We start from the raw sequence: 16,780 nt of genomic DNA on the forward strand, positions 1-16,780 counted from the left end.
ATTATAAAATGATAAATACACTATTTTACGATTAAGACTAGAAAAAATTCGTAGACGGATTAAATGTTTTTTTTTATAGAGGGGCAAACGAGCCTGTAGGACGCTCAAAAAGGGCAGTCATCACAGCCCATGTTCACCCATTTTAGTGGGTGCGTTGCCGGCCTTTGAGGGAGTATACCGTTTTAAAGTTAACTCGTCCGCGAAAAAAAAGTCTTGTTAACTAAGTATGTCTAATAAAATCCACCAGTAAGTAGTTAGTACCATCAATCGGTAAGGCGCGATCGTACTTTTAACAATATCTTAGTAGCGTTTGTGTAATAACATGATTCAGTACATCTCAAGTAACTCTCTTGTTATGATTCGGATGCAATGAGCATCAATTACATCTGAGTTCTGTGGGAAAATAGATATTTCTCAATACCTTAACGTTATTATATTTTTTTAAATACAATATGGACATATTTATAAAACAAAAATATTATACATAATATATATTTTTAGCAAGGGGCTAAAGAGATATTATTATTTAAGTGTACAGTACACTTAACCCAACATTTCGAGTGGTTACAGCAAGCACAACCTGGAATCATTCGTTAATTGATATATCATTTGAACGTAAATTTTGATACAACATTGATAATACTAAAATAATGAAATCAACACCCATTCGGTTAGTTTTTAAAAACAAACGATCCAAAACTGTCCAAACAAAAAATAATAATCAATCCAGTGGCCTTACAACCCTATCAGTGTCATGGCCTCAGATTGTTTCCGTTTTTAATTTTTACTATGGACAAGTAGGTGATCAGCCTTCTGAAACGTCATCGATTTTTTGGGATCCGGCTCCTCACTATATCGTTTCACCGTACGAGCGAGTGTAAGACAGAAAGTCCATTGCTGCACTGGCGGAAATCGAGCCTACGAGCTCAGGGATGGGAGTCGCACGCTGAAGCCACTAGGCCAACACTGCTAAACAGCCTTAATAATCTATAAAAAACAGCAAATAACGTACATAAGGCAGTGTCCAACAAGCCCATATAAAATGTTTAATCAAAAACCCTGAGTGTTCAAAAAACGTGACTTCCTATTTAGGAAACATAACTAATAGCTCTTAAAAGAGCAACCTAAACTATTGAATAACGACCTTCACGTTCACGCGTCATTTATATTAAATCATCGTTATAATTGAACATTTACGAACGATTATTTATTAGGTTATTATTGTTCACAGTTCCGTAGCCTTGCAGTGATTTGAATCATCAGCTCCTGTTAAGATTTTTCGTTTTATACGGGTAACTAGTATTTTTTATGTGTGTTACCAAAAAAAAAAAAATTGTATATATGCAGTACGTTTTGATTACAAAACAACGACTGATGAGATTTTTTATCAAAATACAGTGCTCAAGAAATGGCATATTTACGGTAGTCACTAATTATATAATAATTTGCTTCTACAAAAAAATTATATACTTTTTTTAACTAAGCAAAATAATTAAAAAAAAACTGCTTTTATACTTTAACACAAAACAATTAAGACTCCATTACAATTCTCGAGAATTTAATGCAATGAAAACGCTGTTACAATTTTCAATGGAACAATGATGGTAAAGTGTCTTTTTCCTTGCTTGAGACATATTGATTTAATAAACTAACAGATAATGAACTGTCTAAAAAAAGATGCGATTTTGTTTTGGTAAATAAAGGTGTCTCTCCAAAGTACTCTCCCTATAACAAATGCAATCTGTTTTAAGGATTCTTAACCCTTTAAAACGATAATAAATTAAAAATATCATAGTATTCTCACTATTGACACGTGTTTTTTATGACCTTCGACTAATATTAATTTCAGATAACCTCTTCACCCATAAATGCCTACATTCGATAAAATCCCACATCTCTAGCACTTGATATTCCTATCAATAAATATTATTTTTGCGTTGTTAATTCTAATCGTGAGGTCGTTTTGTTATCTGTTGACACAGGAACCTGTTTCAATGTAGGTTGTAGCAAACATATCATTAAGCGAAAATAGATTTTTGCTTCATACTAAGCACAGTTTTAAGTAAACACGATACTAATAAGTACAAGTTGGGGCCGTCGAGCCTTCGTTAACATCTGTATGTCCCATATTGATTTCATTAGTAAAAATATTCTCTTACTATATAGACACTGTACACGAACAAGTGCGTTCGTCTTGTAGTAGTTTTAGCAATAACATTATGATTGACATCTGTAATTTGACGAAGAATTTGACAAGGTTTTTATCCTTTCAAAATTCACTTTACCAAGCATTTATTTTGAGGAATAATCCGCCATGGTTGCTGTAAAAGTATCAAATTGTTTTATTATTCATAATATTTTAAGCATATGTAAACGTCTTAATAACTATACTTAGACAGTAGAGCTACTGTAATAGAAAACTGTTTCAGTTCGTTACCACGATGTCGCGTTTTTCCATGGCTTCCCTTACAATAGTAGTTTTCACTACAAATTAAAATTCAATGGTTGTGTATCACATGTTTTACGACAGCGGAATTCTATACAATGAATACATTATATTTTGAATGGAAGTGTCCGCTATGTATTGTTCGCGTTATCGTATCAGCGGTTACGAAATTGAAAACTTTGGCAATGAACTAAATAATTGGTCATACATGTATAGAAAAGATAAGTAACAAATATAAACTATTTATAAACGATTGACTCACATTTATACTTCTGTTTTAGTTATCGGTCATAATCAAAATATGATATACTAAGAAATGTAGACGTCACATCCATTGTTGAAGACCCCCTTGGCTTTACAAGAGAATTTGATAAGCCAGGTTTAAACGCACAACCTATGAATCACTTTACCACTAAACTACCACTGCTCATAAATGTACAAATATTCATTCATAGAATTTTGTTATTCAAAAAAACCTATGTAAAATATATTTTTGTTTATATGTTATAGACACGGCTATTTTCGGCTTGGTCCCAGTTTTCTCAATCAATATTATAAAGGTCGTTTATTTTAAAACGTTTAACTACACTTTGTTGAATATGTAATCAGTTGATAGTAACATCACTTCATTTAAATAAAGGTCTCTCCTTTTCCGGGTATCATTAGAATTCTAGTAACCATTAAACCTGGAATTCAGTTTCAATATTATTATACCGAGTACTATAATAGAAGTCGTAAATATTTCGTGTTAGTTATTAATACTATGCTACTAATAATCTTAATATATTGCAATTTTCGTCCACTATTAGCAATAATTGAGGCCCGTACTCTTTCGCCCTCTTATTTTGTTTCGATTTCTATTTAAACAAAACCATTTCACAGAAGTACTTTATAAAGTTTGGTAACATAGAGTTGGCGAGGACCAAAATAATAGACATTCGAAATTAGACGAAAGAAGGAAGATAAGGAGTAACAATTTCGTAAACAGAACTGATTCGGTTGCGATTAAAAATCTGTTGATTTTCTAGTTTCTAAACGATCCGTGAAAGAAACCTCGGTAACTGTAGATTAAGCTTTGTAGAAGAAGCAAGACAGGTTGTATCAATAGATCACAACTTCGCATCTCACTGGTGGAACAAGTTTCGCAAAAATATCTTTAAACGTATAGTATACGCGATTTTAAATCCAGTTATAAAGTTTGGCGGAATGCCATTAGACAAAACATTCTGAAAATTTTCACTGAATTAAAATATTCTTAGTTTCATACACTTTAGACAATAGTGTTTATACTCTGTAAATAGTTGCTTTACTTTTTAACTTTTCAGGAAAAGTGCTTAAGCACTATTTATCGGATACTATGCAATAACCATAGATTAATAACATGAATGTCATTGTCATGTAATCAGAACCAACATATAAAGTCCACTAATAAGGATTTGAATTGACGTAAACTCATTATTTATTTTCTATCGTCATCATAAATCGTGTCATATTAATACATTTGCAAAAGTGTCGTATATTCGTACCGTAACTCACAGTAAGCCCGAGTTTGATAGAAACCAAGGTCTCTTGTATAATCATAATCTTACCTTAAAACAATAATTATTTTCCGTACAACTTTCCGTTTCACCAATTCACATCACAAAATTTTCACGAATTATCACATACCAATAAAAACTTTTTAAACCTGTTATGGGAACACTGGATTTGATGGATACGTGAAACGCCGTGAGCGGTTGATTCGCGACTGGATAACAGCCGGTTTGGTTGCAAAAAGTTTAAACAGAGTTCATAACAAATGAGTTTATATATTTTGAATGATGATTCAGAAACATGTGGCATTTGTTTTAATGATATAATTTATCATTTGTTTTATGTATTTATTAGTATGATATTTTCCGTGAATGTCTAAACAATTCTGCTATATGACGGTAAGAAATTACTTCAAAACTAATTTCTAAGTTAAAAAAACAACTGTGAAATATAATTTTCACGAGCATTACGATAACGTTGACCTTTTTTTGAAGAAATATGTTAAATTAAGTGTATCTAAGTAATTATTTTGTACTTCATGCGACTTATCAACATGTACATAAGATAAGGATACTAATTCGCATTTTTAACCTTGAATATATTAAAAGTGTTATACTTATTTTTTGGAAAAAATAGCTACTAATCACTACACATGTAACATATATGTCTATTATTTAACAACAATACCTTATAGAGATTATTTAGAAATTTTCAAAAAGTAGCGAAAATGTAATATTTCACAAATTAGTAACATTTTGCTTTTATTAACACACATATTTTCATAATATTTTAGTAGGATAGTTATTGTTTTTTTCTGATTTATATTTGTTATAAAAGCGCTTGGTTGCTATTTGTTATAAATAAATTTAAAAACATATGTTGAATACCATTTTTTTTACTATTTAAAAATATATAAACCATTACCTAAATCAATTTAAACAGCGAACTGCGGCAGTATATAATTAAGTATTTAAATAAACAAAATAATTAGTTTTAACTCTCATTGTTTTATGCTCAAAACATTTCGAAGAATAACACGATAATTATAGAAACTCAGTCGTAAATAACAACCAGATAGGTAACCTTTACTAGTCTCAGACCTTGGATTCGGTTGAATAGAATTATATTTATTAGAAATCTATAATCATTAACGCTTCACAGTCCATATAATATATAGAAGTAAAACGTATAAACAAATCAACGTTTATTTTCTATACACCAATAGGAAACAAACAATTTATTACAAGAAAAACTGTTTTATTCCTATTTAAATGATCTAAATAAAACTATTTTAAAATTTAAAACACTCTAATAAATTGTAGACTCTATGGATATATGTAAATAGTCAGTTCGTAAGGCATGACGTCATCGTCTACCCGGTAAAGGCTTTTATTTATAAACACATGTCAGGAAATTTCAAATTAAGAATACATTTGAAGGAGCTCTGCAGTAAAATATACTACAGAAACATTAATATTTTAAACCGTTGCCCATAACAACGCCAAACATTAAAAAGCTCGAATAATTTAAGGCGTAGATTATAAAGTATAACTATCAAGTGTCATCATCGGACCAAGGAAGTCGTAAAATTTCAGAGTGTCAAGTGTTTAATAAAGGGTGTGGTGTATTCGATTACACGATCGTTATTTCCGACATAGAATTGTAGTGTACTTAGACAGTAAATTTAGAAAGGATATAATCGTTATCCTAATTAGAAAATAAATATAGGAAAGGTGAAAAATATGTTTCGAGATAACTTGAGTATCTTAAATCGGAAATTACCACGCGAAAACCATTGTATAAAGAATTGTGGTCGTATAAGCCGTAGATATAAAAAAATTAAATCACACTTTTATTGCCTTCTTTCTTTTGTGTAACGTTTACTTAAAGTAAGTTAGTAACATATCTTGGATATTGTTCTTATAAAAAGCTCCAGACAATGTAGGATCTGAAGTAATCGTATAAGATTAGATAATGACCATACATCGAACATGTAATGAAAAGTACTCGATGACATTCTAGTAGTGACCATAGTTTTTGAAAACACAAATCTTAATAAAACGAACAGTGTTGGCCTAGTGGCTTCAGAGTGCGACGCTTAGGCCGTATGTTCAAACCCTGACTGTGCACCAAATGACTTTTTGTCTATGTGTTATTAACACTCATACGTACGGTGGAGGAAAACATAATGCTGATCACCAACTGAATGTAAGGCCTAGAGCGTAAAATGTAAAAATTAATTAAACACTTCTTGTATTAAAGCAATTATCATTTTTTTAAAAATCAGAGGCGATTGATTCTGACAGTTGTATAATTGTTTTAACTGAAAGTTTTCCTATCAATATTATATGTATCTTTCTATGGACTCTATTTTGTTGCACAGTTTAGTACAACAAAGGTTTTAAAAAAAATAGTTGAGTTGATAATGATAATACTATAGAAATGTGAAATTTGTTGTATACATATCATTTATAAGATTTTTTTAATTAGGAGCCTAATCTTGGTAATTTTATACCAATACAGCTTTGTCTTATTGTCATCCTACGGCTCATATGGAAAACAATAATTCGTAGTTTACATGTTACGAACGAATACGTGGTATTGTCATACATTTATGAATTATGTAAGTAATGATGCATTGTTGGGGGTCGATCATTTGCTTACAATGCACAATCTGATTGTGGGCATTGTCATGTTAACTTAATTAAAAATATGACGTAATCTGTCTCTGATAAAAAAAAATATAATTTATCATGTTGGTAACGTGTATTTATGAACATAACGTGAATAAAATAATTCTAAATTTAAATTTACTGCCAGTTCTCAAACGAATGAGATTAATGATAATGAAAACTGGCAATAATCCGTCACTCTTAAAATTATCAAGTTTTTTATATTATATTCGTAAGAAGCTTCTTATTACATTTTAATTATCATTAAATTAATTCAAATGATGAAATTAAGCAATATTATACGAGCCCATAAAAAAAGGAAAGACCCATATGAGTATATAGGCTGATGTTTTATATGTTTGATATACTCAAGATGTTTTCCACCTCCGTACAAGCAAGTGTCCAAAGAGCAAAGAAAGAAAATTCATTGATGGTCTGGGATTTAGTTTTAAACTCATATTCCTAACTCCCTCATTTTAAGTACATTACATTTATAGTTATTTGTGTTAGTAATAATTTATTGCCGCTGTTATTCGCTTCAGTTTTATTACCAGAGCTGAACAGGACGAATCTCAATCAACCATTGTTTCATTAGATACTAGAAATAGAAGGAAGACTATATAGAAGACAAAATATTCCAAACATTCACAAAGTTACCAGGTTCTTTGTCATCATACGCCACTAGGGAACTCGATTTTGTTGATACCTAATTTTTATTTATAATACAATACAGTATAAAAATTAAACATAATTAAATGAGAGGAGGGCCTTATCGCTTTCGAGCGATCTCTTCCAGGCAACCACGGTAAGAAAAAATATGTATTAAATGAGATACCTTATCTTAGGCAAGAAGTGCAAACATACATATTACATATAGTTATTAACACAAAACTAAGCAGAAACAAGAAAAAAACAAACTAATCTAAAAAGTATACATGAAAATAAAAAGTAAAAAGTGCACATGCACACATTTTATTCAAGAAAGAAAATAAATTTCCGTCCTTCTCATTCCGGGTGTAAATTGTCATAAAAATTTAATTTAGAACGCATAAATTCTAAACGACACTCACAATGTCTATAAAAAGTTTAAACAGTACCTTGATAATTCTCTAAATCCATTAACCATTACTGCAATACAATTATCCCATATATTGAAGAGATCGACTACTTCAATACATCTTAAACGCACATTCGAACTTATAGCCTTACAATAAAGTTTATTTTCGCATAAAAATCACGTAAAACATGATCGATTATTCGGTCAGTTGTACCTAGTTGGCCAGTATCCAGTTTTCAATTTATGCACGGTTGGCGGATACTATTAAATTTAGTTGAGCTTTATTTAGATCAAAGATATGCGCAGACGCAATACCTCAGGCTGTTGTTTTTCACCAGAATATGAATTTTGACGGGCATATGTTAATACATCAACAGCATTTTGAGTGCATACAATCTTAAATAATATTTAAATTCCTTTTCAATTGTTTGAGCGTCAACGATGGTATCTAAATAGTTTAGTTCATAATTAGGCAAGATAGAGGGCTCCGCTTTAAAATTACACGAATTTTTTTTTTGGTAAATAAATATGTAAAGAAAAGCATGTGAAAATCGCAATGTTTTCAATACGTAATATTTTACTTCTAGACTACATAAGAAAGACTATAAGAGTTCAAGAAAGAAAATAAGAAATATTATATTATTTTATGTACTTACCGGTGTCACCTACAGTTTGGCTTAGTGTGTTTTCGGTGAGTGGCCGCAAAGCCTCCACAGCGCTAATATATCCCAAACGATCTGCTATTGCGCATGCTGTCTGGCCATTCTGTTTAAAATGGTAATAGAGGCATATATAAAATAATAAATTAAAACAGATTATTCCTTCCCAATAACGAGCTTATCTATATTTTAAGAACTGAACTGTTCGCCTAGGTTGGAAAAAGCCTGCTTTAAATCAAGGATCATATTGATATCGAGAAATTCATGGACATAGTCCAATATTATCAAACTAAAAATATTAGATCCGTACAAGTCAAACTGTACGAGCCAAGGCTGTACATTTTGCTCACTCAGGGCTTAGTTTTATAAGCGTGGCTATTACCTAAATCGTCGGGAGTTACGCCCCGAGAGTATAAGTATAAGACAATCTCTTCAACTGTTACATTGCATTTATTCATTACATGCATATAAGATTTTATAACTTCGCTTATATTCTATTGTTGTACGCGAGTGGTTAATTAATATAGAGGTAATATTCTATTATCCCTGAGGCCCAGGAACTAAGTTCCTCGGACGTATTGTAAGTACATGTAGAGCTACTTGTACGTGGAACTAAGAAATATTTTATTTAGTACTTAAAAATAAAGAGTATTTAACAAAAACTGTATTTCAATTCCTTAGTGTCGCACAACGACATCTATTATAACTAGTACTATACTAGCTTACCGCAGACAGTGCGTTGGGATCGGCATTGTTCTTAAGTAGAAGTTGAATGATAAGAGTATGGCCTTGTTGCGCCGCCTGGTGTAAAGGTGTGAAACTGTTGAAAAAAAATATATGAATTAAAAAGTTGGATTCTTGATGGACTAAAAAACGTGATCACTAACAATGCAACATATATATGGGTATTCTAGTTAAAATGGTTTTTGTAAATGAAATAAAATAAAATAAACAGTTTTCATATAAACAAATATAACTCAATGGTTACCCGTGAGCAGCCGTGGCAGTGACATCAGCGCCGCCTTCAAGAAGAGTCTTAGCGGCGGCGTGGTGTCCGTGGTGCGCAGCCGCATGTAAAGGCGTATATCTGAACACATACATTTACCTTAAAATAGGTAATAATTTGGGTATAATAAAGAAATATATACGTTAACTTTGCATGCCACATTAATCTACACATACGTGCGACCAATTTCGATTAGAAGAATTAAAAAAAAAATCGAAATTAAACTTACCAACTACAGTAATGTAGTAATATATTTTTGTTAGAAGTTGAAGAAAAAAATAGCGGAAAATAGAAATTTTATGGATAAAGGCTAAACCTACCCATCTCGTGTTCTTGCAGCACAGCGCCCTCCTGCTGCCAAGAGTGACTTGAGTACAGCCGTCCTGCCTTCGGATGCTGCTAAATGTACTGGAGTAAGACCTGAAGACAATGATTGATTAGGATATCTAAAATATTGTATTTTTTTTTAACATTTGCTATTTTTGGGTCTATATTTTTATAAATGTATTGTTAGGTTTTAGGATTTCTGTCATATTTTTAAGTGATTAATCATTTTTATTCGTCTTGTTTTATATTATAAGTTTCGCAATTTTGCACTTTCTCTTACTTGCTATATTTTGTAAATCGTTTTTATATAGTGCCATAAAGTGTACATTAATAAATAAATAAAATATCAAAATCAACACATTCTTCCGTACAACGCATACTGCAATGAAACAAAGGATTTAAAATATATTTGTATTGGCTAGAATTTTGTACTGTTTATTTGTCATCCAAAAACTATCTAGAAGACTATGGAAGAAACTACATTCAGCAGTAAGACCCCAAACCTTTGCCTTCATTAATTTTATTTTTCTTATGTTTTGTGTAATGTAAATAAAGTGCTATTGTTATTATCAATGCTTATTCATTTGACTGAAATAACGAGGGTCGGATGTGCACCTACGCAGACATTTTTATAGCAAAATGAATGAAAGTTTTAAAAATATATATCTTTACATATAGAGAAATATTTAACATGCCTGTTACAATGCACTGTTCATAATGTATTCTAGTTTTAAAGAACTTACCATTACTAGCTGGTACGTTGACATCAGCGCCTCTTTCAATAAGCATTTCTACACAATCGTCATGGCCCTCCTGCGCAGCCATATGAAGAGGTGTGAAACCAGCTTTCGACTTTACACTTGGATCAGCATCTATATATAATATAGAAATATAAATAGTCAAATTTATTACTTCATGTTTAGAGCAAAATATATAACTCTTCAGCTCTTAGAATCCAGTTGTAAATAAATTGAAATACTACAGAAAATATACTTAAAAATGTCGTGGAGTTTTGCAAATAACAACTTAGTGACAATAGATGGCGTTAATGGAAAAATCTCAATTGTCGAAAAATTCAAGTATTGACAACTTGTGGCTGTGTTTCACTGACCACGATAGCAAGTAAAGTGATAAAGTTGTTTTTATCCCAGTACTTTTTATTTAAATCTTAGGAGCAAGTTATAGGCAAACACGTACGTATGTCTTAAAATACACACTTGGGCGCGTTATAGTTATATAGTAAGTAGTTTATTTAACTTTATGTATAGTTTTAAATATCTGAAACAGAAGCTTTTCGGCTTTTAACGCAGCTTTTTTATAAAAACTTGATAGGTAGGTTGTGAATAGAAATTCATTAAATGTGTTTTTGTATGCTCTACATAAAATTAATGAATTTCAAAAGGTAAACAAGTGAATTGTGATTACAAATAGTGAAATGTGTAGATAAAACTGACACTAGCCGCTATCGCAATACATACCATGTTCGAGGAGCGCAAATGCGATGTCTGGATGGTTGTGCCTACACGCGATGTGGAGGGCAGAGTGGCCGTTCTTAGCTAGCGAGTGGGGGGAGGCACCTGTTCACAAATGGGACTAGAAAATGTGGGGCTAAATGTGGCAACTGGGATCTAGCAATGAATACTATAGCATCTGGAAATCGAAGGAAGAAATAACGTTTGTACCAGTTGGTATTGTTACCACAACAGCCGTATACGTGCGTAAAAGTATAAAGTGTAAAAAAGAATTATAATTTATTCATACTATATCAAACATTTCTTAGAATAATAAGCAGAGTTTTAAGAATAACAAAATTTAATTTCTACTCAGTTAAGATAAAAGAAAAGATTTTTGAAAACAAATCCGCAGCTACAAATGTCTCATTCTTTAGAATCATTTGTATTCTTCTGGGATTTTTCTGATTCAATTTAGTACTGAAATTGAACTTGCATTTGAATAAATACAGGTGTATTAGGCTGTTCTCCAAAACAAAAAACATTTACTGCTTATGTAGTTAGGAATGTAAATTTATATATTTTTTATTATAATTCGGATAGTGAGAAAATAATATCTTTACACCTATATGAACTATTTCTAATTTTTTTAATTGTTCAATTTTGAAAGATGTCCATTGACTTAGTATAAATATTATAATTAATGAATCACTAACTCAATGGATGACTCTGAGTACCTAATAGCATATTTACAACAAATTAAAATAAAACAAACCTTTGTCCAAAAGTAACAATGCGATATCGGGATGCCCATAGTATGTTGCCATATGTAAAGGTGTAATATGGCTTTTTCCAGGGGCGTCTGGTTGTGCACCTCTAGCGAGTAGCAACCTGGCAACACCGATGTCTCCATATTTCGCCGCTAGATGGAGCGGAGTAAAACCTTTTCGTGTCTCAGCTTCTATTGGCGCTTGGTTGTCGATTAGGATAGATGCTACTTCTTCTTTACCTATTATATTGTATACAATTTTAATATGTTTTAGGTAATTTTTTATATTTTCAATATCAAGTCCAATCAGTGTTAGTTAAATACAAAATATTTCCTTAATTTGGTAAAAACATATGGATTAATTTGTCGAAGTTTATTATGAATTATTTGAGAACAAATAGAATGTTTACGTTTCATAGATGCTATATTCCGTCTCGTTTAAACTGAGTTTGACTATTTTTAGACCCTGAATAACGCAGGCTGGTTCTTACAGAAAACTCATTTTATTTTAAATCTTATAATATTGTAATCAAATTAGCACCTTATGTTAATAATTATAATCTCACCCTCTTTAGCAGCAATGTGTAACGGTGTGTATTTGTCCTTAGTCGTAGCAGCAACATCAGCCCCGTGCTGCAATAACAGCGCTGCTATGTCCGCGTGGCCAAGTCTAGCCGCAACGTGAAGTGGTGTTTGTTCTTCCCGGGCACGAGCTTCAACCTGTAGTATCACAGATTTACGTAAGTTTACATATACAGTGTAAACTCCATGTAACGCCCCTCGATTTAACGAACTCCCTAAAGCGTCAAAACTATTAGCCTTGGTTGGATTACCTTATCTTCCATAAACTTTACATAGCATTACATGATATTTTTAAGTTGCTAAAATTAATAAAACCGTTATTTTGTCGCTTTACTATACTAGCCCGCAATAGACTAGTCATTGATGGGCAAAGCACGGCCCGCGGGCCATCTCCGTCCCGCAGAGGGTCCTTCAGCATGAATAGTATGTGGCCTGTTATAATTACGTTTTGACAATCGAGTAGAAAAATTATATTCTATTTATAATGTTTTTAAAATATTATAATTAAAAGCTTTAACAAAAATGTATTTTTTTAATTATGGCTTTCCTTTAGAATTGTGGTCTGCCATTAAAAAAGTTTGCCCACCACTGGGTCTAGACTATCGGCATCATGCATATGAACTCTCTTAAGAAATCCGTTCTTTTGCTTACAAATGGGGATTATTGTTTTATCAAGAAGATGCGTATACATATTTTTTCAACTTGATAAAATGTCATAATGTATGTATGGTTATAAAAAGGGTGTACAGTATAATTTTATATGTTGAAAGAAAATAATTTTTTAACCGAATTAAATCTCTTTAAAGCTTTTAAAGTGAAACGTCGGAAAATTTAAATTTAAAATTATGTAAATACTTATAAGTTTAGTTATACAAGTAGCTTTAATCTGGTTAAAAAATTGTTTTCTTTCTATGTGTAAAAGCTATGTTAACCAAAGACAATACTAAATTTTATAAGATCATACCGTAACACACTAGCTGATCGTAATTTTCGTTATTGGAAGCAAAACTTAAAACATACATATATAATATAAAGTGTTAATTAAATAATAAGAGAATAATAGTTTCTTTTTTCATCTAATAATGCAATTTTATTTTATTCAACAGCCTCTTGATTGTTTTACTTATATGTCTATCTCTTTCTGTATAATTCAAATATATGTTTTTGTTGTTTCATAATATACCCTATAGGTATAGATTTTTAAATATTTATAATAGACAAACACCATCATTATTCCTCCATCTTAATATAAGAAAGCAGGACAACTGACCTTAGCATTATTCCTCAACAGCACTCTAACTAAATCCGTCTGGTGCGCTCTAGCAGCGAGATGCAGTGGGGTCTCTCCTCTCGCGGTCGCAGCATCTGCATCAGCACCAGCGCCAACCAGCACTAAGGCAATATTCATGCACCCCATGAATGACGCGACGTGGAGTGGTGTCAGACCTGACTCTGTTGTTGCTGATTTACCTAAAATTAGAAGACTATATATAGTTTTTCTTTTATTAAACATACTGAGGAAAAATTGTTGTCATTCAAGTTACTAGAAGAATACGGATAATCTCGTCTTAAGTACTATCAATCTTCATACTGAAAAACGGTAAAGCTCTTGAAAATAGATTTCAGTTTGATAGACTTTCTATAGTCAGATAAATCAAGATGTTTTGAAGGAAGGTATGGGTTTGTTTTTATAATATCCTAGGGGCAAGTCGTAGCTTCACACGGGTGGGTTTTTATTTTTAAATATTATGGAAATAAATATAGCCTAGGTTTTTTAGGGATAATGTAAATATCTTAAAACTTTTATCTTTATAATATTGGTGTAGATTATTATTATATGCAATAAATATGTGACAAAAAAAAACATTATTCTAAAGCTGTGACTCAATAATAAAATGTAAATTTCTCTATCACTCATGCAAATCACGCAAACGGACTTTTAAGGCAAATTATGGTTTGCAGTTCCAATAGACTATCAAAAAATTCTCCCAACATATTCACATATTCCACTTACACACAGCGTAGACACAATTGGATTGAAAGAGACGGAGATAGAACATGTTAATACACTTACTAGCACCATATTTGAGCAACAGTTCAACAACTTTGAGCCTGTTTTTCTTGCAGGCGATATGTAGAGGCGTGAATCCGTTGAGTGCTCGTGCGTTTGCGTCTGCATTTCTGTCTAGCAGAAGTTTGGCAACCTGTAAGTTTGTATTATTTTAAATTAGTATTTTAATTATATTAAGTTTCAGTCATCATTAAAAATATGTATTAAATGTAATTAAAATAAATTATGAACCCATATACACACGTCATCTCGAGAGATTGCTCGAAAGCAATAAGGCCGCCTTTTGATTTATTTATGTTCATTTTTTTTATTTTATTTTTCTGTAGTGTAACAAAGTGTTAATAAATAAAATAAACATTATTTTCTTCAACATTCTTTCTACCCATCATTTATTTTTTAATAAAAGGTTTACAAGAAATTTAAATTTGCGTTCTCGAGTAGAGCAAGGGTGAAAAATAGTAATTCACTCAAATATAATATTATGTAGTATAATAATAGTTTTTTGGAGATAGAGTTTGAGATTGGTGTATTTTGATATTTCAGTTAAAGCCACGCTTGGAGTGTATATTTGGTTTAGTTTGTTGGTTGGGTTCGAGGCTTAATATTTGTATGTGTAGTGTATAGAATCATGCCTTTAAAAAAATCTTGAATAAAATGCCTCCTAAAATCCGCCTAGACATCTAAATTTCCCCCCAAATTTGGTAAAAAAACCCTCTCATCACTGAATAATATAGCCGACTTGTCAAATTTAGTTCATATTTTCGCCTCTGGACTTCTTTGGTAAATTATTAAATTAGTATTTTTTATATCTTCTCTTACACTATATAGCTTTATATTGGTGCAAATATATATACTTCCAACTTCCCCCCAAAAATGTACACAAACGAAAATGAGAGATAGAATCTCTATCATGACAATACTAAAGGACATTTTAGGTGTAAAATAAAAGATAATATGGGATTAAGGGAGCTATGGGAAAATTAGTTGTTATAAGGGGATATCATTTCGTATAATTACCTTGACATGCCCGCAATGTGCGGCTACGTGCAGCGCCGTGAGGTAGTCAACTGTGACGTCATCGATAGGTGCGCCTTCCGAGAGTAGCACCCTTGCCGTCTCCACGTGTTCGCCTTGTACCGACATATGGAGGGGGGTTAGACCATTCTAGAAGGGATATTCGACACAATTATATATTGCACAAAAATTATTGGATTCAATTTGAAAAGAATTGGTCAACTCATTCCTAAATTTAAACACCTTTTTTATAAATTAAATCTTTTAATAAAATATCAACGAATTTTTTTTGACTCATATGGAGTGTACATTTATTATTTAATTGTAAATAAATCGTCCGTAATCTATTCATTATGAATTTTCAGACAACCAGTAAACTTATATAAAATTACACATCGAATTGATAACCTCCTGTGGTTTTTAAAAGGTCGATTATTATAAAAATTCGGACACCTTTGTGTTAGCTATGATTTTACCAGTCTATCCAGTATATATATTCTAATAGATAGTACAAGTAGACATCTGAGTATTGACTTCATAGGTATGGAGAGTGTTCAGAGGAGTTGGTCGGACTAATACCTGCAGCTGAGTTTCATCATCGGACGTCGAGGCAGAATACGAAATTCCATCCATATCACCTTGATGTCCGTCCTTTCACAACTGAGGGTTTCTATGGCAGTTTTCACCACTTATTACCAAATCAATTCGACTCAGGGTCGTTCCAGAAAAGAGCGTACTAATTCTTAATATGCCGACAACGCACTCGCGAGCATTGTGAAAGCAAGCAAGCGAGCAAAGTGATACCGCCGCCCATGGATACACCATGGGCGGCGGTATCACTTAACATCAGATGAGCCTCCTGCCCGTTTGCCCCCTGTTTTATATAAAAAAAACACATACATTAAATTCAATTTGTAATCAACACCACTTACTTTAGTCTTACTGGTGATAGGGGCACCATGTTGTAGCAACCTGGATACCACATTACTGTGACCAGACCGCGCCGCACAGTGTAACGGTGTCAGTCCATCACGAGTCACTGCTGCTATGTTTGCACCTATAAGAAACTATTACTTAGAAATTTATCGTTCATGAAATGACTGATTTAATATGTGAATTGAAATAGCGTTTTATTACTGCGTATTACGGTGCATTTTACAATACATAGATGTATTGTTTTATGAGGTACGGTT

At 32.0% G+C, this 16,780-nt stretch overlaps 1 protein-coding gene across 4 annotated transcripts in view; it reads right to left on the reverse strand.

Annotated features, from left to right (window-relative positions):
* The window catches only part of LOC123714971 (ankyrin-3-like), a 105,255-nt gene that overhangs the window by 39,347 nt on the left and 49,128 nt on the right, over positions 1-16,780 (reverse strand). For all 4 annotated transcript variants that reach the window (XM_045669688.1, XM_045669685.1, XM_045669686.1 and 1 more), the window contains exons 7-18: positions 16,520-16,644; positions 15,591-15,737; positions 14,577-14,706; positions 13,773-13,972; positions 12,487-12,640; positions 11,927-12,160; positions 11,179-11,277; positions 10,444-10,572; positions 9,694-9,793; positions 9,356-9,454; positions 9,094-9,187; positions 8,365-8,473 (exon numbers count right to left, since the gene is read on the reverse strand). In XM_045669688.1, the coding sequence (XP_045525644.1) occupies positions 8,365-8,473; positions 9,094-9,187; positions 9,356-9,454; positions 9,694-9,793; positions 10,444-10,572; positions 11,179-11,277; positions 11,927-12,160; positions 12,487-12,640; positions 13,773-13,972; positions 14,577-14,706; positions 15,591-15,737; positions 16,520-16,644 (1,620 nt within the window). The remainder of the gene's footprint in view (positions 1-8,364; positions 8,474-9,093; positions 9,188-9,355; positions 9,455-9,693; positions 9,794-10,443; positions 10,573-11,178; positions 11,278-11,926; positions 12,161-12,486; positions 12,641-13,772; positions 13,973-14,576; positions 14,707-15,590; positions 15,738-16,519; positions 16,645-16,780) is intronic.

Source organism: Pieris brassicae, chromosome 10, assembly GCF_905147105.1.
Source record: "Pieris brassicae chromosome 10, ilPieBrab1.1, whole genome shotgun sequence".
In the NCBI taxonomy this organism is placed as follows: Eukaryota; Metazoa; Arthropoda; class Insecta; order Lepidoptera; family Pieridae; genus Pieris; species Pieris brassicae.